Source organism: Eleutherodactylus coqui, chromosome 3 (genome assembly GCF_035609145.1).
Source record: "Eleutherodactylus coqui strain aEleCoq1 chromosome 3, aEleCoq1.hap1, whole genome shotgun sequence".
NCBI lineage: Eukaryota > Metazoa > Chordata > Amphibia > Anura > Eleutherodactylidae > Eleutherodactylus > Eleutherodactylus coqui.
In genome coordinates, this window is record NC_089839.1 from 290,220,151 (window position 1) to 290,243,594 (window position 23,444).

General features: G+C 45.1%; 1 protein-coding gene across 2 annotated transcripts in view; it reads right to left on the reverse strand.

The window, feature by feature from the left end:
* Positions 1-23,444, reverse strand: part of IL23R (interleukin 23 receptor) — a 41,066-nt gene that overhangs the window by 12,196 nt on the left and 5,426 nt on the right. Inside the window, exons 3-10 of one of the 2 annotated variants that reach the window (XM_066597653.1) lie at positions 21,032-21,310; positions 18,432-18,555; positions 13,502-13,662; positions 11,466-11,611; positions 5,753-5,894; positions 3,086-3,156; positions 850-1,066; positions 275-460 (exon numbers count right to left, since the gene is read on the reverse strand). In XM_066597653.1, the coding sequence (XP_066453750.1) occupies positions 275-460; positions 850-1,066; positions 3,086-3,156; positions 5,753-5,894; positions 11,466-11,611; positions 13,502-13,662; positions 18,432-18,555; positions 21,032-21,310 (1,326 nt within the window). Of the gene's footprint in view, positions 1-274; positions 461-849; positions 1,067-3,085; positions 3,157-5,752; positions 5,895-11,465; positions 11,612-13,501; positions 13,663-18,431; positions 18,556-21,031; positions 21,311-23,444 lie in introns of those variants that run through there. The other variant, XM_066597654.1, reaches the window with a different exon arrangement.

A 23,444-nucleotide genomic window follows, 5' to 3' on the forward strand; every position in this document is an offset into this window, starting at 1 on the left:
TGGGACGGGGGCGCTCACATAATACCAACATATAGTGCTTACATATCAGGGCAAAATTGTGCTTATATAATGCTGCCATGTAGTGCGTGCATATTACAGCAGGCATAAACTGTGGCAGAGGGAGGCTGTTGCAAATGCCCAAATGGCCCAGACCAATTGCTATATCCTGACCCTGTCCACACTACCCCCCTGAATCTGCAGTACTCTCTTCTTACCACAACTGTAGTTTTGAAGACCGTTTCTTGCCATCAAAAAACTTTTTTTAACAATTTACCTTTTATAGTAAAATTGGTTTGCTCCTTTTCTGTTTTCTGCCATGACACATCTCTAGGTTTTCCATCACAAGAATTAGACGTCCACTGAAGAACGTACCCTATTGGCTCTGCGGAGCTGACGGGAGGCTGCCATTGTACTGACATGGATGTTGGAGGTACAGATTGCACTGCCACATTTTGGGGTCCTAGGCGACATCAGCAGAGATTGAGCAATTACCTGCAAAATGCTAAGTAGTAAAGTTTTACTCCCCTCTGTGTATAGTATGCAGTAAGCTCCTGAGCACCCCCTAGAGGGGACTGCAGGCAGACAGAATTTTATCTTGTAGCTCTATGTCTGTGCAGGGGATCTGGAGCAATGGCCAGTATAAAGATATAGTAACAGGATTTTGGGCCTATTTAGCTAAAGAAATAAAATTACATTCAAGGTTGGACATTTGCAAACGCCATTGAGCTTGACAGTATATAAACGTGGGTCTCATGGTGCTCTGCTCAGTACTGAAATTAATAGGATTTTAAGACAGAAGTGGTAACTGCATAACCAAAAACGTGTCTTATTTAAACATCCCATTCTCACCAGAAGCGTCTCCCTCCTGGATTGGCAGGTGACTTGCTGGAGAGAAGCCATAGGGATTATAAGCTGCGACGGATACCGTCTGTACCTCCTTTGGTACCAGAGCGACACACTGTAACCCAGATGAGGGGCACTGCTTCACACCAGTTCGTACTCCTTCATTATAGTAATACACTTCATAACCGGAGACATTTATCCGTGGTGAATCATCAGGATCTGACTGGAACACAAAAACGTTGAATTCATTAAAAAAAAGAGAAAAATCTAATAAATTACAGGAGATTGTCCAGCTCTGAGGACTGATGGGCTATATCGTTGGGATAGCTGTTTGGCGCAGTTCTCATCTAAGTGAATATCAGCTGTGCCTGCAATACCATGTCTGGCCACTGCAAAGTTTACGGAGCTGTGTGTGCTTCTGGCTCCATACACCGATACAGCGGTCTGGCAGGGATCCTGGGCAACGTAACCCCAATAATCAGTTATTGATGACCCATCCTAAGTACAGGACATCAATCTTCAGAGCTGGACAACCCCTTTAAGTAAATATGATAAAACTACATTAAAATAAACATAAAAATTCCCATAAATGGCCTATTGTAGATCAGTTCTAGACGTATTATTTGGGCCATGTAGGAATAGCCCAGGGATCTTCTGCTATAGGTCATGATCAAATCAAGGTTAGTGTAGGTAGGCCCTGGGCACACGAAGGTTTGCCCAGGGACTACCTGGCGGTAGGCGGGGAAGCGGTTTCACATTATTTTCCGCTGTGCTACTGCAGAAGATAGCGTGGCGAAAGGCTTTCATTGACTGCAATGGAAACTGTCTGCGCGTACACCCGCGGCAAATAGAGCATGCCGCGGGTGAGGACGGGTGATTTTACGGTGCGGAATTCCGCACCGTAAGCATTGTGCTATTGGGTTCAATAGAACCTAATAGCTGCGGGCAACGCAGCGGATTTCCGCAGCGTGTTACGCGCGGGAAATCCGCCCGTGGGAAGGAGCCCTAAAGGCTCCCTCCCTCCGTGTTTTTCGGTTTTGCACTGCTTCTTTCAGTTGTCTGATATCCATGCCAGCATTATCTTTGGCAGTATCAAATATTAGTCCAATGCATTGCTTAAATAATACCGCCATATAGTGCTTTACATACAGGTAAGTGTAATACAGTACCCAAATAACAGTTCAGTATAGTTCAATATAATGCCAAAACATACCTAAATCACTTAAAGGGGTTGTCCCGCGAAAGAAAGTGGGGTTATACACTTCTGTATGGCCATATTAATGCACTTTGTAATGTACATCGTGCATTAATTATGAGCCATGCAGAAGTTATTCACTTACCTGTTCTGTTGCTAGCGTCCCCGTCGCCATGGTGCCGTCTAATTTCAGCGTCTAATCGCCCGATTAGACGCACTTGCACAGTCCGGTCTTCTCCGTGGTGAATGGGGCCGCTCATGCCGGAGAGCTGGTCCTCGTAGCTCCGCCACGTCACGTGTGCCGATTCCAGCCAATCAGGAGGCTGGAATCGGCAATGGACCGCACAGAACTCACGGTGCACCATGGGAGAAGACCCGCGGTGCATCGTGGGTGAAGATCCCGGCGGCCATCTTGGTAAGGTAAGTAAGAAGTTGCCGCAGAGCGGGGATTCGGGTAAGTACTAAACTGTTTTTTTTTTTTTTTAACCCATCCCTTGTGTTTGTCTCGCGCCGAACGGGGGGCCTATTGAAAAAAAAACAAAACGTTTCAGCGCGGGACAACCCCTTTAAGGACAAAATAATACCACCATACTGTGTCTAGGCAGCTTTCTTCTCATGGTATCAGTTCAGTTCCAAATGTCTGAGAGTCACGAGACTTCCCTTTAATATCTAGGCCTATCTGTCACCTGTTTGGTACCCCATTTAGACTACCTACACATGGGCGAGAGTAATATCGGTACTTGAAACTGTCCCATTGAAAACAATGGGCGATGTGTTCTGAGGAACGCGAAAAGATAGGACATACCGCCATTTTTTCCCGCACCCAATGCTTGAAAACATTGCTCATTTATATGACTCCATTCAAAAGAATAGCGTTCATATTTGTGTGAGATTTGTGCGTCTTGCAACGGAGAAACCTGGCGTGAGTTTCACGGACATGTGAAAACGTCCTTAGACCTATGCAAGTTACCCCTGGGCCCCCAGAAGTCATCTTATTTATAAAGATCCACATAAGTGCCATACATTTATTTCCTACATGTTCATTACCGCAATTAGGATGATGACCTCCTGGACTCCACCAGGGAGCTGCCGACCAAGAAGTCTCCATACTTCAGGAGCTGCGAGGAAATGAAACGTATTAGGAAAGTTATTGGTAACTTCTGAAAAGTTTCTCAGTTAAAGGGAACCTGTCAGTTATTTGGGGGCGGCTAGACAGCAAAAAAAATTAAAGAGCATTTCAAAGGTTTTTAGGGCATGTTCACACAGGTAAGATTTGCCATGTGGACCCTCCGCACAGGAAATCTGTGGCATTTACATTAGCAAAGACATTGCAGAAATTGCTACGCAGTGCGGAATTAAAATCCACAGAATGTCAATGTTAGCACCTTAGAAGAGTTAATGCACATAGGTGATATAATAATCCTCTGCAGCGCCACCTATTGGAATAATAGCTACCCTTTGAGTCAATATCCAACCTTGGCTACCATTCCAATAGGTGGCGCTGTGGAGGATAATTCCATCACCCATTTGTATGACATACATTGAGAACTAATTTTCCCAAGCATTGTTAAACACATCACAGTGTTTTGAGCGATAAACGTTTTTTCCGACGGGCGCAGCAAATACATTTTAATATCGTGAACATTATTAAATTGTTCACCTGGTCACCTGGGATTTTTAAGGACCGAAACCACCGATTCTAATGGGACCTGACAACAATCTGTCTACGGGGCTTGTCACATTCTTGGTCAAGGGTTGCTGTCAGAGAAAACAAGATACATTTTTTCTTGTCCAATCCTTTTGCTTCCTCCACAGATAAGCAGCGGCAGAGCAGTATGGTGGCCACTTATCTCTGCTCAGGCGGAATTTGCATGTCAATGGGGAAAGTGAGTTCAAAATTCTTACTGATACATTTTATAATACAGTAAACCCTTGAGTAGCATTGCTCTTAAGTAAAGCTGTTTTCAACTTAAGTCGATGTGTCAGGGCAGCAGCGGTCCCTCAAATAAAGTTGCATTCCACAGATAAGGGCGCCGACCACTCCTTGACCCCGGGCGCCGCTCAGTGAGCCAGCGCGTAGCCGATGCCAGTCACTTCCTGCTTCTCCTGCATCAGCGCGCGCCTACTCCTCCCCCTCCTCTCTCCACAGTGCACAGTGCCGGCTGAACGTTGCTGTGTCTGCCTGCCTCCTGACACAGTACAGCAGCTGAATCCCCAAAGTGCCGGCTGAACGCTGCCTGCCTCCTGAATCCCCACTGTACTGCAAAATGTAAGTACTGTACCGATGAGTACAGTACAGTAAAGAAACGTTTGCAAATAAATACTGCAGTCCTATGTCAAAGCACAGATAACACAGTGATATGTACTGCAGTCCTATGTCAAAGCACAGATAACACAGTGATACATACTACTATAATGATGTCCCTGCAGTCCTATGTCAAACCACAGATAGCACAGTGATACGTACTGCTATAATGATGTACATGCAGTCCTATGTCAAAGCATAGATAACACAGTGATACATACTGCTATAATGATGTCCCTGCAATGTTAAAGGGGTTGTCCCGCAGCAGCAAGTGGGTCTATACACTTCTGTATGGCCATAATAATGCACTTTGTAATATACATTGTGCATTAATTATGAGCCATACAGAAGTTATAAAAAGTTTTTTACTTACCTGCTCCGTTGCTGGCGTCCTCGTTCCCATGGAGCCGACTAATTTTCGCCCTCCGATGGCCAAATTAGCCGCGCTTGCGCAGTCCGGGTCTTCTGCTTTCTTCTATGGAGCCTCTCGTGCAGAATGCCGGCTCCGTGTAGCTCCGCCCCGTCACGTGCCGATTCCAGCCAATCAGGAGGCTGGAATCGGCAATGGACCGCACAGAAGAGCTGCGGTCCACGGAGGAAGAGGATCCCGGCGGCCATCTTCACCGGTAAGTATAGAAGTCACCGGAGCGTGGGGATTCAGGTAAGCGCTCCGGTAAGCTTTCTTTAGGTCCCTGCATCGGGGTTGTCTCGCGCCGACCGGGGGGGGGGGGGTTGAAAAAAAAAAAAACCCGTTTCGGCGCGGGACAACCCCTTTAATTTATTCTTTACAGTTGTGTTTTATATTCATTTAGTATTGTTATTGTTTTTGGTATTAAAGACCAGAGTTATTCTCTATTAAATGGGGTTTGGTGTGTTTTTTTGGAACGCCTAGAACCAATTAATTGGATTTACATTAATTCCTATGGAAATAATGTCCTCAACTAACATTGATTTCTACTAAAGTCCATTGCTTCCAGACGGATTAATGACATTAGTTGAGGTTCTACTGTTATTGCATCTCATAAATAATAAAATGCTGTCCATATGCAGCCACCACTAGGGGTAGCACACAGCTACCTAAAACAAGCTCCTCTGCTCCACCTGGTGGTGGCAGACAGAAATGGCACTTATAGAGGAACATTCACATTACTTTTCATCAAAACTTAAAAATTCTCTTGTATCTGCAGTTATCCTAATAACACAACCTGTGTCACACTACAGGAAGCTGAGATAGAAGAACTACCAGTCAATTTATCAGCTGTGTGATATAGGCTGCAGAAACAAATACACTACAGTGATATAGCATTATCACAACTTACCTGCTCCAGAGGTTTGTCTAAACTGAGACACAAGTCATGTTAGGGAGCCCCCTAGGGGCAATACAGAATATCTGAGGTGGAAGCACATACCTGAAGGTGGCATCTGATGAAGGTTACTCCATGCACTCCAGTAACCCTTTCCAATTTCCTCTCTGCATCGAACACGTAAGGAATCTGCGTTACAGATGTTCTTTAATGAAACAGTATTGTTTATGTTCATTTCCTTCCCGGCCTGTATGATGGATGCAAGAACTCCCATTAGAACATAGCATCCCCCAGAATCAGTAATACATGGTGCCTACTCATGTATAGTCTTAGAGTGGACACCAATCTTAGGGGGCATTCACCTCACATGTATGGAACCATTCACTAGTAATGCTGAAACGGAGACCAATGGATTGTTGTCTCAATAGGGTTCCATTTGTTTCTGGCATTCTGTGCTGGAAAGATCAACATGTTGGACCGTTGGGTTCCTTCTAGACGAACCGATTCTCGTTTGAGTAAGCGATTGACGTCACCACTAACTCGTTCACACTAGTGCAGCCATTTAGACCGGCAGATTCATCGTTGGCTCTTTCAAATGAGAATTGCTCAGCCTTTCATATTCGCTATATAAGTAGAGATGAGCGAGTATACTCACTAAGGACAATGACTCGATCGAGCATTGCCTTAGAGAGTATCTCCCCGCTCGGCAGAGAAGGTTCGGGTGCCGGTGCGGGTGACAGGTGAGTTGCGGCAGTGAGCAGGGGGGAGAGAGGGAGAGAGAGATCTCCCCTCTGTTCCTCCCCGCTCTCCTCCGCCGCTCCCTGCCCGCTGCCGGCAGCCGAACCTTTTCTCTCGAGCGGGCAGGTACTCGCTAAGGGCAATGCTCGCTCATCACTATATATAAGCTTAATCTGAACGAGAAGTAAATGAACCAACGATTACGCTGTGCAACAAATTCTTAAAAATTTTTTGTAACTGAAAGGAATTGATATGTTTCTTTAAAAGTAAAACCTGCTGATTCCACTGGTAAAACTGAATAATAGCGGCACGTCTCATTTTCAAGTTATTTAACCCCTTAGTGACCAAACTTTTTTTTTCGTTTTAAACAATCGTAAATCCTTTATTTATGAATCAACGTCGCCGTATAAAGGCTTGTTTTTTGTGGGACGAGTTGTGTTTTTTCAATGGTGCTATTTAATGTACTGAAAGTGGAGTAAAATGAAAAAACAAACAAACAAAAAACCCCCCACAAAATTCCGCCATCCTTCGGTGCGTCTTGTTTCTACGGCCCATAAACTGCAACAAAAATGACATGATAACTTTATTCTATGGGTCAGTATGATTACTGCGATACCAAACTTATGTTGGTTTTTTTGCTGTACTACTTTTATTTTTTTTCAAAGATATTTAATTTTTGGAAATTATTTTCTGCCGCCATCTTCTGCGCGCAATAACTTCTTTAGTTTTCTGTCCACATAGTAGTGCGAGGGCTCATTTCTTGTGGGACGTCTTGTAGTTTGCGTTAGTACCATTTTGGAATACATAGGACTTTTTGATCCCTTTTAATTGCATTTTGTAGAAGGGAGAAGGGAGAGACAAAAAATGCGTATTTCTGCCGTTCTTACTTTTTTTTTTTCAGACGACGTTCACCGTGCGGCGTAAATAATGCATTGCTTTCATAGATCGGACACTTAAGGACGTAGCGTTACCAAACATGTATTTTTGTTTTAGGATTTTGGTTCTTTTATTTGGTCTAACCAATGACCTGTAAAAACACAGTTCATTAATTACAACTCGGGATGAGCGAGCGTACTCGGAAAAGCACTACTCGCTCGAGTAATTTGCTTTATCCGAGTATCGCTGTGCTCGTCCCTGAAGATTCGGGTGCCGGCACGGAGCGGGGAGCTGCAGGGGAGAGCGGGGAGGGAGCTGCAGGGGAGAGCGGGGAGGAACGGAGGGGAGATCTTTCTCTCCCTCTCTCCCGCCCGCTCTCCCCTGCTCCCCGCTGCGACTCACCTGTCAGCCGCAGCGGCACCCGAATCTTCAGACCCGAGCACAGAGATACTCGGATAAAGCACATTACTCGAGCGAGTAGTGCTTTTCCGAGTATGCTCACTCATCCCTAATTACAACTTATTGGTGGATGATCCGCAGTGTTTACGCCACGTGGAAACACACCCTATATGTTACATAAACCTACCCTTATAGTGCTCAGTCAGCGCGCGGTGTGTAACAGTGATTGCGAAATAGCTGCACAATCACTTTTGTTATTCTTTTGATTAAGCAAGGTTAATGGCGAGCCGACTGGATTAATTGTATCGGCAGATTTCCAAAAAATACAATACAAAAACAAGTGGATTACCTTATTCCCCTTAATTGGAAAACCTTACGTGGCCGAAAAAAAGGGATGTCATATTTGAATTCAGCGCACTAACGTTACTACAAGCCGCCTATCTGCTTATCGGTTACAAAAATTGTGTTGCACAGTGTTATTTTTATGCCTGCAAAAAGTGAACGACGAATGGGGAGCGAATGATTCTCATTAGTCGTTCAGTCGTTGGCTCACGTTTAGGCTGAACGATCGTCGTTCACCTTCACCTATTTGAACGGTTTTTTTGAATGATAATCGTTCCGCCTAAACACAACATTATTTTTTGTGGCACTGAATCCTGGAAACAAACTGAACCCTTTTGAGACGTATTGGTCTCCATTTCAGCAATACTAGTGAATGGTTCCGTTGCAACCCGTGATGTAAATCTGGATGTAGACCATAAATGTGATGTGAATGCCCCGTTAAGTCTACTAGGGGAAAGTCCTGGGTGATGTATCCCCCCACCCCACTATGACGCCCTTATCACATATAGGCAGGGGTTGTCTTACTCAATAATAATAATATAATAATAATCTTTATTTGTATAGCGCCAACTTATTCCGCAGCGCTCAATGCCTACAAGTAATGAGCACTGGACATACACAATACAATCTGGTGACAACTTGTCACTATGTTTGCTTCCCTTCCCTGCTGTACATCTCAAAACGTTAGAAGAAACAGGCAACATAAATCATTTTGAGCATTTTCCGAATATACTTGCTACAGCCACATTGCTCTGTTTTTTAATACTGGTGTCATTTCACTGCTTTTACCACTAGGGGTTGATCTGCATACAGCTGTATATGACTACCAGTATCATTGATTTGAATAGAAGATTATACAGGTCTGCCCCTAGTGGTGACAATATGCAGGTGGGGAGAATGGAGTAGCAGCACTGGAGCTGCAGGAAGCCAGGAGAGGTGCGTATATAATTATTATTTTTATACATGGGATGCAGGAATAAAAAAAAAATCTGACAACTCCTTTAAGTGGCACAAAGGGACGAGTGCATAATATAGTATGGCATAGTATTATTACTTCTCTAGGGCACAATGTGAGCATTATTACTTTGTGGGGGACACAGAGAAGAATTACTGTTATGTGGGGCATAAACTCGTATTACAGTGTGGTGGCACAAAGGAAACAATATGCCTTGTAGTGATCAATACGGGGGAATTATTACAGTGTTACTTTGTGGGGCACAGGAAGGGCATTTTTACTGTAGGAGACATTGTGAGGGCAATGGGGGCAACAAGATGGGAAGAGTGTAGAGAGACAAGTTGTAGCTTTAAGAAATCTTCATGGCGGTCTGGCAAGATATTGAAAAAAGTGAAAGTGGACATCACAAATAGGAGATGTCACTGGAGGTAACTGCACTGTAATCACTATCACTGTGCAGATGTAGAACTGATATCTATTATGGTGACTGCATTATAAAGAGGTTACTGGAGCTGAGTATCTAAGTCACACGTGTTACAGATGTTCTCTTATTGACATGCTTTCTGATTTTATATAACAGTGATGGCGAACCTTTTAGACACCGAGTGCCCAAACTGCAACCCAAAACCAACGTATTTATCTCAAAGTGCCAATACGTAAGGGGGCGGGGCTTATCACCACGTATGATTTTACCTCTGAAGAGAGATATAGGTTTCCCAGCAGCGCTCCTCAGTACCAGGAACTGCAGGACCATTAAGATGCAACGGCTACCGAGGAACAAGAACTGGTTCCCAGATGTAGACCAAAATGCAGAGAAAGTGGCAGCATCAGGGGGGCAAAAATAGAAAAAGATTTGATTCTCTCATGACGGACAAAAGACAGCGACGTTTCGACCTGTTGGTCTTTATCAAGCTTGATAGGTCGAAACGTCGCTGACTTTTGTCCATCATGAGACAATAAAATCTTTTTCTATTTTTGCACCCCTGATGCTGCCGCGTTCTCTGTATGATTTCACCTCCGTTGTTATAAAATGGACAGGGCTTTTTCAAAATAGACAGCATGCAGATTTTGATGGCATTTTGGATGCGGAAACGCTGCAGAATTTGCCACGGAAATTTCCGCTGAGGACATTCTGCTGCATTTCCGCCACATGTAAACATACCCGAGCGGTAATAGTGACCCCCACGGCAGCCCCAGGAGTAAAAGTGACCCTCCACGGCGGCCCCAGAGTAACAGTGACCCCCCACAGCGGCCACAGCGGTAACAGTGATTCCCCCCTCAGCAGCCCCAGCGGTAACAGTGACCTCCCATGGCAGCCCCAGCGGTAACAGTGACCCCCCCATGGCGGCCCCAGCGGTAACAGTGACCCCCCCCCATGGCAGCCCCAGCGGTAACAGTGACCCCCCCATGGCGGCCCCAGCTGTAACAGTTACCCCCCATGGCGGTCCCAGTGGTAACAGTGACCCCCCATGGCGGCCACAGCAGTAACAGCGAACCCCCCTCGGTGGCCCTAGCGTTAACAGTGACATCCCTCGGCAGCCCCAGCGGTAACAGTGACATCCCACGGCTGCCCCAGCAATAATAGTGACATCCCATAGCAGCCCCAATTAGTAATAGTGACATCTCACAGCAGCCCCCAGTAGTAATAGTGACATCTCACAGTGGCCCACAGTAGTAATAGTGACATCCCACAGTGGCCCCCAGTATAATAGTGACATCCCACAGTGGCCCCTAGTAGTAATCGTGACATCCCACAGCGGCCCCTGTAGTAATCATGACATCGTATAGTGGTCGCATATACTTACCTCGTCTTCATGGAAGCTGCTCCTCTGCCCGGTGCTGCTAGCGGTGCTGATCCCTGGTGCACACTGTGATGTCAGTGTGTGCCGCCGGACGCCTCCTCCCCTTGCTCTCGCGGAACCTAAAAGGGGACATCAGGGGAGGGGGGAAGAGGATCCCGGCTGCGCATTAAAGTCACCGTTTGCGCTGGTACCAATAACGTGGTAAGCGGCCGACGGCAGCACATGCCAGCAGGTGGGGGGGGGGGGGGCTCTGTGTGCCGCCTCAGGCACGCGTGCTATAGGTTCACCACCACTGTTATATAATTTTGGTAATTTTTGGGGCGAATCCTAGCTGATAACAATGCAAATGAATTGGGGGGGGTTCGGAGTTGGGGAAACCAAGACAAACTTTTGCACCCGGGACCATGTGCCTATAGCTAAGCCTCTGGGGTTCATCTAGCTTCCAGAGGGCACAAAAAAGACGCCATATGCTGCATCATTTCATCGAAGGATTATATGCAGGGACTGCACCAAACTCGGCCTCAGGGCAAGTGTGAACAGGGCCTAATTTCAACCTCTGATAACTCAACTCTAAAATAAGGCACAATTAGATTTCATTCCAATATTTCTTACAAACCCTAAAAGGGGCTTCAATCTAATAGAGAACTTCCCCTTTAAATAGATGATGCATATATAGATGCACATTTGATAACATAATTCTACCTACCAACTCCCAACGCAGCTCCTTCGGGGTCTTATACGCCACTTCACAGTAACGCTGGCTCTCTGAGGTTTGGTTCCTCCAGTTTATGTAAATCATGAGGTTGGTACCTGAGATGTTAATCTTCGTGATCGCTGGTGTGGGGGGAACCACTGATGTGGGACACACAATTATACACATTAATAGATGGAAGCCTCTCATATATCGCTGTTACCGCAGAAAATCAAGCAACATCAAAGAAAAGATAAGATGGGAAAACTCGTAAACCGCTGACACTGGGTTAAGAAAAGTTGGGGGGCCCCAAGATAAACTTTTGCACCCGGGCCCATGAGCCTTTAGCTCCGCCCCAGCACGCTATACTGTTTCTGTAGACTCTGGTCCGGTGGCTGATAACGATATCGGCGGTTTCCTATCTCAGCTATGAAAAGCCAAGATGGAAATACACCTTATATACGGCTCAGGCTGCTTACTTGCCAGTATGTGTATCCTTCAATGTGGTGGAGGACCAATCAGCATAAGATTATTCAGAAATGGTTTGAAAGGGGATTTACAGGATAAGGGCTTATTCACAGAAGCGTAAATCGGCCGCTGTTTTTTATGGCCGGCCAGACGATATACGGAACCATCTGAGCTGTCTTCCCCCTTCTCTCCCCCTCACGGCGCTCTGCCTCTCTCCTCGTCTCCAGCTGTTTGCAATGGGAGGGGCAGGATGGGGGTGGAGCTAAGCTCCCCCCCCCCCCCCCCGTTGTCTGCAGCCAGCAAGGGGAGCGGGCGGGACAGAGTGTAGTTTAGCTTCGCCCCCTCGCATTGCAAACAGCCTGAGGGGAGGAGAGAGGCAGAGAGCCCGTGAGGGGGAGGGAAGGGGGAATACAGCTCAGATGGTAGCATATATCGTCTGGCCGTGAAAACGGCGTCCAATATATGCTCGTGTGAAAAAGCCCTTAAAAAAACATGGCTGCTATGTTCCAAGCAACAGCGCCACAAGTATCCAAAGTTTGTGAGTGGTATTGCATCTCAGTATCATTTACTTCAATGAAACTGTGCTGCAATACCAGACATCACCTTTTGGCCTCCTTCACACAGGCGTCAACGTTGCGTGATTTTGTAGCTTTGCTACAATGCTCCTTCACACATGCGATGTTTTGTAGCAATATGCCTGCGACTTGTGAGGTTTTGTAGCCCATGTATCCCTATGGAGCCTTCCTCTCTGTTGCATTGCATCGCACGAAAACACGGTTTTCGTGCGGTGCGATGCAATTTTGACAGTAACAAATGCTACTGTTAAAGCTATAATCTAAGCGAGCGCTGGCTGTGATTGGTTAAGCATCAGCCAATCACAGCCAGCGCTTCCAGGAGGCGGGGATTTTTGAATCCCCGGCCAGAAGAGAAGAAGATGATCAGTGCCGGGGACCCGGGGAGAAGATGCGGCCGGGCTGACAGCGCGGGACAGGTGATGTGTGTGTATTTTTTTTTCTTCTTCAGCTACGGCTTATTTTCGGGGAAGGGCTTATATTTCAAGCCTCCCCCGAAAATCCTCGCATGTGGTGCTACAAAATCGCGGTATTGCCGCGAGAAGACGCAGCGATATTACACAGACCAGCGATGCAACATTGCTGCGATTTTCACGTGTCGTCCGTGTGAAGAAGACCTTTTTCTTAGTATAGTGGAGCTACAAAACTTCCACTACCCCATGCACTAAGGGGATGTGCAAACCACCATGAGCTACAGTAGGTGTCTAGTAGATGTCACTTGCATTGGAGATAGAAGGGATGAATAGTTATCTGGTTGCATCCTATAGGTCAGTGTTCCCCAACTCCAGTCCTCAGGGACCCCAACAGGTCATGTTTTCAGGATTTCCTCAGTATTACACAGGGGATGTAATTATTGTCGGTCCTCAGACATTGCCACAGGTGTTCTTACCATAGGAGATCCTGAAAACATGACCTGTTGGTGGTCCCTGAGGACTGGAGTTGGGGACCCCTGCTATAAGTGGAATTGATCTGATGAAGCTGCTGGGAACATGATTCATAAATGACAGTTACCTATATCAGCCAGCTGGAATTTTACAACTTCCGATTCACTTTGATTTAGTTGGTTTTCAGCCAAAATCTGAATCTGCTGCACCTCATTCTGAGTCATATCCAGAGGGAAACTCACAACAGCCTCAGTCGTACTCACAGTGGTGTTTTTTCCTGTCTGTAGGCTGCAGAATGTACAAGGTTTTATATATTTTTTTAAAGCTTTTCTACTTTTATGCAATAAGAAACATTTTTATAACATTTGCCATGCAGGATAAAAAAGTATGTTTCCAATTACTCTCAGGCTAGTTACAGATGTGACAATACCAAACACATGGATTTTTTATCTCTTGTTAAACAAAAAGGGTGAAATGCACAAAAAAAGAGGGTTTTTTTCTTTACTATATTTTGCATGTTACTTTTTTGACAATTTTTAAAATCTTTTAACATTTTTTAGGTCTCTGTAGGGGACTTAAACCTGCGAAAACAATATACGTGCCCCAGGCTCAGGGGGGCATACTCTTAACCACTTCATGCCCCAGGGCGTATATGTATGTCCTAAGTGTGTGGGGTTTATATGGCACAAACTTGGAAGCTGAGCCTGATCCATACGCGGCTTCCAAGCCTGTGGTTGTTAACTAGAGATGAGCGAGTATACTCGCTAAGGCACATTACTCGAGCGAGCAGTGCCTTAGCCGAGCATCTCCCCGCTCGTCTCTAAAGATTCGGGGGCCGGCGGGGAGCGGCGGGGGAGAGCGGGGAGGAACGGAGGGGAGATCTCTCTCTCCCTTGTGGACAACACAATGGCCACCCATGGGTGCCTAATGATCACGACTGGTGGTGTCTAGCTAAAGCTGTGTGTCTGAATAGTCAAACAACTATGGCAGAAAGGGCCCGCACGTATATCCTACAGGTCAGTGCAGCTTCTTTAGCTTCCATGGGATATGGCGGTAGAAGACCCACCAGAGTGGTTCTGTTATCACCATGACACCAGGCACAGCACCTCGCCTGGGCACGTGAGGTTGCTAAATGGACCATTGAGGACTGGCAACATGTGGTGTGGTCCAATGAAGCTGTGGATCCCAGTTGCCAACAAAGCACTGCGCAGGCTGGTGGTGTTTCCCTACTGGTGTCCAATGGCATAGGTTGCATCCAGTGGTCCACCTAAGCATATCATTGATTGGTGCCCGCTATGGTTCACTGATCGGTGACCATTTTCAGTCCTTCATGGATTTCATGTACCACCACAATGATGGAATATTCCAGCAGCATAATGCACTGTGCTTTCAGACCCAAGTTGTCCAAAATCGTGGAGTATTCTAGAGATTTCCTACGAATAGTGTGTTCTGTACTTTCCCTTGACATGAGCCCAATCAAGCATTTATGGGATATGGTGGAAAAGTTCATTTGCACCAGAGATCCTGCACTTACAAATACCACGGGGCTGTGTGTGGCTATTCAGACGATACAACTCAACTTTCCTCCAGACGTCTTTAGTCCATTTGTGGAATTTATGCTACGTTGAGTTGCTGCACTTCTCTGGGCTAGAGGGGTTCCACACCATATTAGTCCCGTGACTTTTGGCACATCAGTATATATAATAGCTTGTAGAAATAAGTAAATACGCGAAGTGCTTCTTGTATTGCACATTTGCTGTTATGAGGTGGACATATTAGAAGATGGCAATGGCAAATACTATTTATGCACATTATGGTTTGTGGCAGCCGCTCCTGTGACCACAGCGTGATGCTGAAAGTTACTGCTGTAGTAGTACAGAGAAATCCTAACCATTGTAACCATAGAAGACTGTTACACCTTTACCGCAGGTGGGTATTCTACTGACATACATGACGTATGCATTCTGTTGGCTCAGAGCAATGTCTGTCTGTCTATATCTATTGCAGAAATGGAAGTTTTGAGTCCTGATTTCATAAGAGAAGTGCCATAAGTGCCGATACATCTGCAGTGAATGGGTGATATGGAGTCCATATGGTGCGGCATAGGCTCTGTGCTCTTGGCTCTCGTGTGCAGTAGCTAATGAAGGTTTCCTTACAGGCTTATTTATAGAACATACTGAGGTCACATCACATCCTGCTTCCCAGAAATTCATTATCGCGGTATCATATTAGATCGCTTGATTTGCTGTAAATTTCTGTGTTCTGATGGAGAACGATAACTTTTAGCTGTTATTGCTGAATATTAAAAGTTTGTTTGCTCCGGAGATCTAATCACTATTATGACAAACAAAACTTGAAAGACTGAGATCAATGTATAAGATGATATGTAGGGAGAATATAGTGCTAATGACCACAACATGACAGTAATTGCTACATTTAGTGTGTGCAATACTGCAACAGTGATGGGAAAATTGTAGTTATTTTCTGTGCTGTTGACATTACATGCAAATTCCTGTTGTATCGATTGGAGAATCCCCTTTTTTCCATTAGAGGGTCTCAAGGCAACAAGCTGTTCATCCGGTCTATTGCTTTCCAGCACACATACTAAAATGAGTACAATAGACAGGAGGACAGCGCTAAGAGTCAGTCCTCTGAAGATGTGTCTGCAACAGAGAGTGGTCCCGGTGGATAGAAGGACACAGTCAGAGGGAACACTATAGCTTTGAATGGCACTATCAGATGGGGCACAGTCAATGGCACAATATAAATTTTAGGGTCATAGAGGAGAAACCATTGCTTTGTGAGACAACTATAACTTAGTGGAGCCACAGAAGGGGCACTAATACTTTGTGGAGCTACAGAGTGGGAACTATTACTCTGTGGCGCCACAGAGGGGGAAGTATTATTTTGTGGGACTATAGAAGGGGGAACTATTACTTTGTGGGATTAAGGAGGCTAACCATTACTTTGTAGGGCTACAGAAAGGGCCCATTTTTTTACTTTGTGGAGCCACAGACAAAGGACCTTAATGTTTTGGGACCACAGAGGCAGTACTATTACTTTGTTTGTCCACCAAAGGAGCACTATTACTTTACGAGGTCAGAAAAGGGGCACTATTACTTTGCAGGGCCACAGAAGGGTTCAATTTACACTTTTTGGAGCCACAGAGGGGGTACTATTACTTTTTGGGGCCACAGAAGCTGCACTATTTGTGGGGCCACAGAAGAGGCACTATTATTTGGTGGATCCACAGAGGGGGAACTATTACTTTGTATGGCCACAGAAGGGGCCCAATTTTTACTTCGTGGAGCCAAAGAGAAGGGACTACCGTGTTTACCCAAAAATAAGCCCTACCCTTATTTTCAGGGGAGCTTGAAATATAAGCCCTACCTGGAAAATAAGCCCTAGCTATATTATCTTTAAAAAAAGCCCCAATACATTACCTAGCAGGCACAGTCCGCTGCATTGATTGGTTCTTCGATCGCTGCTCAACCAATCACAGCCATTGCGTTGTGTAGGCGGGATTTATGAATTTGCTGAGTCGTGGAATTGATTGGCCAATTCATAAATCCTACCTCGACAATGCAATGGCTGTTATTGGTTCTCGAGCTCAGCCAATCAATGCAGCGCTCGATGACCTAATCAAGTGCTGCTTTGATTTGCTGACCAGAGCTCAAGAACCAATCAGAGCCATTGCTTTCTGGAGGTAGGAATTATGAATCCTGTAACCAGGAAGCGATCTTCTGTCGTGGCCGAGGACTGAAGCAAGTGCGCCGGAGACCAGCGGGAGGACCCGCATTGCGCCTGCTAGGTAAGTATTATAAGACATCCCCAAAAATAAGACCTCTTTTGAGGCAAAAATTAACATAAGACAGGGTCTTATTTAGGGGGAAACACTGTATTACTTTTTGGGGCCACAAAAGCAGCACTATTACTTTGTAAAACAACACAGGAGGCACTAATACTTTGAGGGGGCACTGAAAGGAGGGTAGCAGCAGGATAGGAACAGTGCACAGAGGCAAGTCATGACTAGAAAAAGTCTTCATAGCGGTCTGGGCACAGAGAGAAAAGAAAAATTAAACCAGACACATCAGTAATCAAAGGCAAATTCACCAATTATCACTGGGAAGTAGCTGCATTGTAATCACTAACACTGTGTAGAATTAGTATCTCATCAGTATATGTATGATGCATTATTAAGAGGTATATTTACAGTTCTGCTATGGGGCCTCCTACGTTCTATGGGTATTAGTGTATCTTGACGCCACCGGAAGCTAGGGGTTTGACAGGAGGAACACCCCTCAAACCCCTCTAGCTCCCGATAGGGTCAAGTGTCGCAGGTCCTTGTAGCACAGTGTGTGTGGGGGCAGGGGAGGGGGCTATGGCGGTGGCATGTGCTGAAGCACTGGGCAGCCACCGCATACAAGTCTGTGTGTCCCCCTGGGCTGTCGCCTCCCTGCAGCTGCCGGTATGTGCAAAGTACATGGCTTGAGGGTGCCTTTTACTGTTTTGGAGCATTGCCGCCGGCAGAAAACCAGGCTCAGTACGCTTTTGCCACAGTGCAAAAACCTACAGGCATGTTGCGGCTTCTGACTCGGTGGGCAGGAAGGATTTGTGAGCTCTGGCATTGCCTTTGCACCACGCACCAATGCATGTATTTTCAAGGCAACTTTTAGTGCCCTTCCAGGACCTATGTGCCAGGCTGCTGTGCAGCCAATCAGGAACAGGGGGCGTCGACCCCCTGTCAATCTTGACTCCACCAGGACTTCATGGTGGCGTCAAGATACACTAATATCAGTTTTATGTACTGTATAACCCTATCTGGGCCCAAGACAAAATCTGTAAAAGGGCAGCCATCTACCATGTGTCATTTAGAATAACGGTGCCTTACTGCGTGTCAGAAGGGCAGGATTTCACAAGTGCTTTGTCTATAACTACATACCTGCCCACTTCCACATCTAAGCAAGAAAATCCAACAGGATAAGTGGCACTGACATAAGTCTATTTCAACAACTCCCAGTAATGTAAACGTCTTCAAGTCGATTACAGACACTTACTTCATTAAATGGACTGTATAATCTGTGGGTAAGCCCGTACTCCGTCCTCTATCCCACTTACAGGTCATCGCTGTAGAAAACTCTTCCAAACGACACTCAATAGCTGTTGGCCGGTCGGGAGGGTCTAGTTTGGAGAAATAGTAGAAGGATTATAAAATATATATATTATACATATACTAATAAAGTGCAGACTGCGCTATTTTCCCATCCAAAAAAACAAAAACTTGACAGAATGGAAGCAAACGGAAGCCTTTCCGTTCGCTTTCTGTTATTCTGAAACCCCATTGAAATCAATGGGGGGAAAAAATGGATCAGTGTTTTTCAGTTTTTCCCCTCAAAAAACGAAGGAGAACGATGGAAACCCTGAACTGGAGAGAAGGAGAACGGAGCAGAGAGATGGAAACACAGGACGAGCTGTCAGGCTCCATTCACTGTCAACAGGCAGTCATTCAGAAGTGAACGACCGCTGACACAGGGCATTTATCGTTCAGATTTCTGCGGGAATTCCACATGGACGATATTTATTCACTGCGATTTGTGAGCGTAAGCGATGCCTTTTTTAGAATAATCTTGCATTGCATCGCTGCTGTTTGCGATAAAGCTGCGTGATTTTTTATTGCAAAAGTCAATGGGGCTTTGTTGAAATTGCATCGCAACGCGCGTTTGTAGTGTTGCGATAAAAAGAAGCCTCCATAGGAATACATGAGAGATTAAAAAAAAATAAAAAATAAAAAAAATGGCACATCGCATAAAGATAGAGCACAGCACGATTTTTTATCTTCTCAACATCATATCCGTGAAATCATCGCAGATGGGAATGAAACCGGTTAGATTTTCTAATCTGTTTTTTAACTGATCTTCACAGCAGGCGAAAATCGCACGATTTTCTCACCCATGTGAAACCACCCTTTGGGCTCCTTCACACTAACGATTAAATCACGCCGTTATCACGCAATGCAAGAGTGAGTGAAAACGCAGAATAATGAACCCCATGCTTTTCAATGGTTTCCTTCACATCTGCAATGTTTTCACTCATACAATGTTGCGAGAAAAAAAAAAATTGCCACATGCTCTATCTTTCTGTGTTTTGCGTTTTTTAAAAATCTCCCACGCTTCCTTATGGAGCCTCCTTTTTATCACATCGCAAAGCACGAACATGCGATTTCCATGCAATGCGACGTGTTTTTAACATTAGAAAGTCCTATTGACTTTCACATAAAAAAAAAAAACGCTGCAAAATCATGTAAAAAAGTCGTGAAAAAAAAGTATACAATGATGTTTTAGTGAGAAAAAGCAGCAGTGATGCTTAAAAATTGCAGGAAAAAATTTTGGCGCAATTTTATTTCACAGCGATATCGTGATCTCCAGTGTGAAGAAGTCCTGAATGCAGGTGTCAATCTCACTAAGGGCTTAGGCCTCTTTCACATGGGAAGACAGCGATATCGCTGTGAGAAAATCACAGCAATATCACAGCTAAGTTCCGTGTGATATATCGCTGCATTTGCATGTGGTGATATCGCGATTTTCTGGAGCTACAAAGTCACGTGATTTTGTAGCACTTTTTTCCTGGGATTTTCAGGGGAACTTGAAATAAGCCCTGGCTGCATAAAAAGCAAAAAGACAAACCAATACATTACCTAACAGGCGCTGTCCGCTCCACCGCACTTCTCCTTCTGAAGCTCCACGGCACTTCTTTGTAGTCTTCAGCCAGTGCTTCCTGGTCAGGGGGTCCAAAAATCCCTCCTCCAGGAAGCGCTGGCTCTGATTGGTTCTCAAGCGCCGCGGCTCAGCCAATCACTGAAGCGCTCGATGAACCAATCACAGTCTTTTTTTTTAGAATATGAACCTCATTTTTTTTAACGGGGTCATGCATGAGCATCCTATCTTTGGGTGTGCCCTGACATTGCCCATTGTTTTTAAAGGGTCATATTCATGAGCGGCATATCCTATCTTTGGGCATTCCATCGGAATGATTTTTTGTGTGCAATTTCTGTATGTTGCGAGATACACATAAATCGTAATTCTAAAAAAAAAAAAACTTTCTTTTTATGGGTGATTTAGATGAGGGAGATGCACTTGGCGACATCTTCACTTAACTTTCCTATAATGCATATAAAGTTCCTTTAAAGGGTTATCCAGGAAGCGCCTGCTGGGATACACAGGGGTCGGAGTGGAAGCACTGCCCCGACCCCTGTGTAGTGGCTGGCGCTTGTAATTGCAGGCGCAGCTCTCATAGAAGTCAGTGTGATTTCAATGAGAGCTACGCCTGAAATTATGAGCGCCGGCCACTATGCAGGGGTCGGAGCAGCACTTCAGCTTCGACTTCTGTGTATCCCAGGTGGCCGCTGCCTGGATAACCCATTTAATCAAAGGGGAAATAACTGCTGATATGTCAAATAGATTGGATTACCAGAAGGTTATAGCATGGGAAAGGGAAGAAAATGTACCCAAGTAGACCAAAATTGCGATATAATTATGTGTCACCCTAGTTATTGACAACCATTATACCCATCATGTCACCACAATGACCCTACAGCCACTGCATAGTATGTGATAGCTAAAGAGCCCCCAAACCAACACGTACTACACAGAACACTTACATCCCACCTGTAACTGTGTCATGTTAATGACATGCAGGAAGCCGTGACATTCTATGTAGCAAACAACATGGTGGCGTGCGCTCACGCGAATGAGTCGAATCACGGATGTCGTCTGGTTCTGCCACTCAGGTTTTCTCTTAGTTTCATTCACGTCAAATAAGAATTTAATGTTTCCGTCGCAGACCTTCAGTTTATTGATGCAGATTATCGTAAGGTTGCTTCCTACTGCCACCAGCAAGGCCGGTCTGACGATCAGTTCTCCCTTAGTTGATACTATACCTGCAAAATGAAGTGAGAGGAAAAGTAAGGGATAAGTATTATATAACGCCTCGTCTTTAGCCCCCTTGTGTGGTGTAGTACAGAGGAGCTCTGCATCATAAACGCACAGCCCAAACGGATATAATGACATACAGTTGCAATCAAAATTATTCAGCCCCCATTGTAAATTAGGTTTATTTGCCAAATTTTTGCAAGCTTTCAGTTGTTTGAAAAAAAATGAAACAAAAACAACTTAGAGACCTCAACACAAAAGTGATGTATCCAAATTTATCACAAAATGCCATTTTTATGACTTCTGCACTCTCAGAGTTATTCACCCCTTCTTGACGAGCTTCTTTAGTACTTAGTAGAGGACCTTTTGCTGTTACGACCTGCTGCAGACATGATGCATCACCAGACAGCGGCTTCTGACAGCGTTCCTGAGGAGTCTTAGCCCAATCGTCATGGACAATGGCCTCCAGTTCGCTTGTATTCTTGGGATTGCGTGCTGCAACCGCATTCTTCACATCCCACCAAAGATTTTATATGGGACTCAAGTAAGATGACTGTGATGACCACTGCAGAGTCTTTAGGACTTCTTCTGAAACCAGGCCTTGGTGGACTTTGAGGTCTGCTTGGGATCATTGTCCTGTTGGAAGGTCCAGTGACGCCCAAGCTTCAGCTTCCTCACAGAAGACATAAAATCTACTCCTAGGACTTCCTGCAGGTTTCCAGCCCCAGAGGAAGCATAGCAGCCCCAGAGGCTCCCCGAGCCACCGCCATGCTTCACTGTAGGCAGGGTGTTCTTTTCAGCATGTGCTTCATTCTTCCTCCTCCAGACATCCTGCTGATCCATAGGCCTTAAAAATTCCAGTTTTGTTTCATCGCTCCACTGAACAGAATCCCAAAATTTCTGTGGCTTATTTATATGGTTTTTAGCATATTGAGTCTGATTTGTCTTGTGCTTTTGGGTCAGTGGAGGTGTCTGTCTTGGAGTTCAGGCATGAAGACCTTCAGCATTTAGTATGCACCTTATTGTGCAAATGGAAACCAAAGTGCCTGTTGCCACCACCAAATTGTGCAGTCACTCGAGGATTCTTGACCACCTGCCTCTCATCTGGTAGCGGCTGGTGATAGCTTCTTCTCTCTGCCACAGCCAGGTGGTGTAGCTAGTGTTCCTTTAACTTGCTAACTATACTTCCAGAAGTATCTCTAGGGACATTCAGTGCCTTTGTTATCTTATTGCATCCTTTTCCTTCTTTGGCAGTGATCTGTTCTCTTCGGTTTCTGGACCACTCTCTTGCCTTAGCCATTTTTCTAACATGCAATCAAACGTCACACTCAACAAAGCCATAGCCACTCTCCAGGTATTTGATGTGCTTTATCTCAAGCACACCTGGTACAACTAATGAAACCCTTGATTAGACACATCAGGTGTGCTTGAGACAACAGCTGATTTAGGGTTGCTTCACACGGGCGTATTAGCATGTGTTTTTGCGTGCGTAAAATTTATGCACACAATACACAGAGAATAGAACCCATTGATCTCTCGTTTCCTGATTTAGCATGCCCAATTCTCATTCATCATTCAATCATTGGTTGTATTTACATTGAATGATTATCCAAATTCGCCAGATCCAGCAATTTTTTGGACCAATATGCATTCTGTGTAAAAGTGCCCTTACAAATGTGTACTCTTATGAGGGATTATGTTCAGGGAGTTTGAATAAGGGCTTATTCAGACGTGCGTACATCGTCTGGGTTTTCACACCTGGCTGATATATGCTGTTCCTCTCTGCAGGGGAAGGAGGCGGGACGGGAGCAGTGCAATGAGCTAAGCTCCCCCATTGCAAACAGAGGCAAGGGAAAGCGTATATCGGCCGAGCGTGAAAACCTGGCCATATATACGGACGTCTGGATAGGCCCTAATTCTGAGAGAGCAGCAGTCATTAAAAGTGGAATTTTGTGTTGAAGTTAGAGAAACCACTTGTTATATCAGTTGTATTCAGCTATATTAATTATTCTCATTTGTTTTGTTTTTTTGCAAACAGCTGAAAATTTGCAAATGTGGCAAATAAACCTAATTTGCAGTTGGGGTTGTATAATTTTAATTGCAACTGCATTAGGAAATGAATCAACACGAAATAGTGAAACT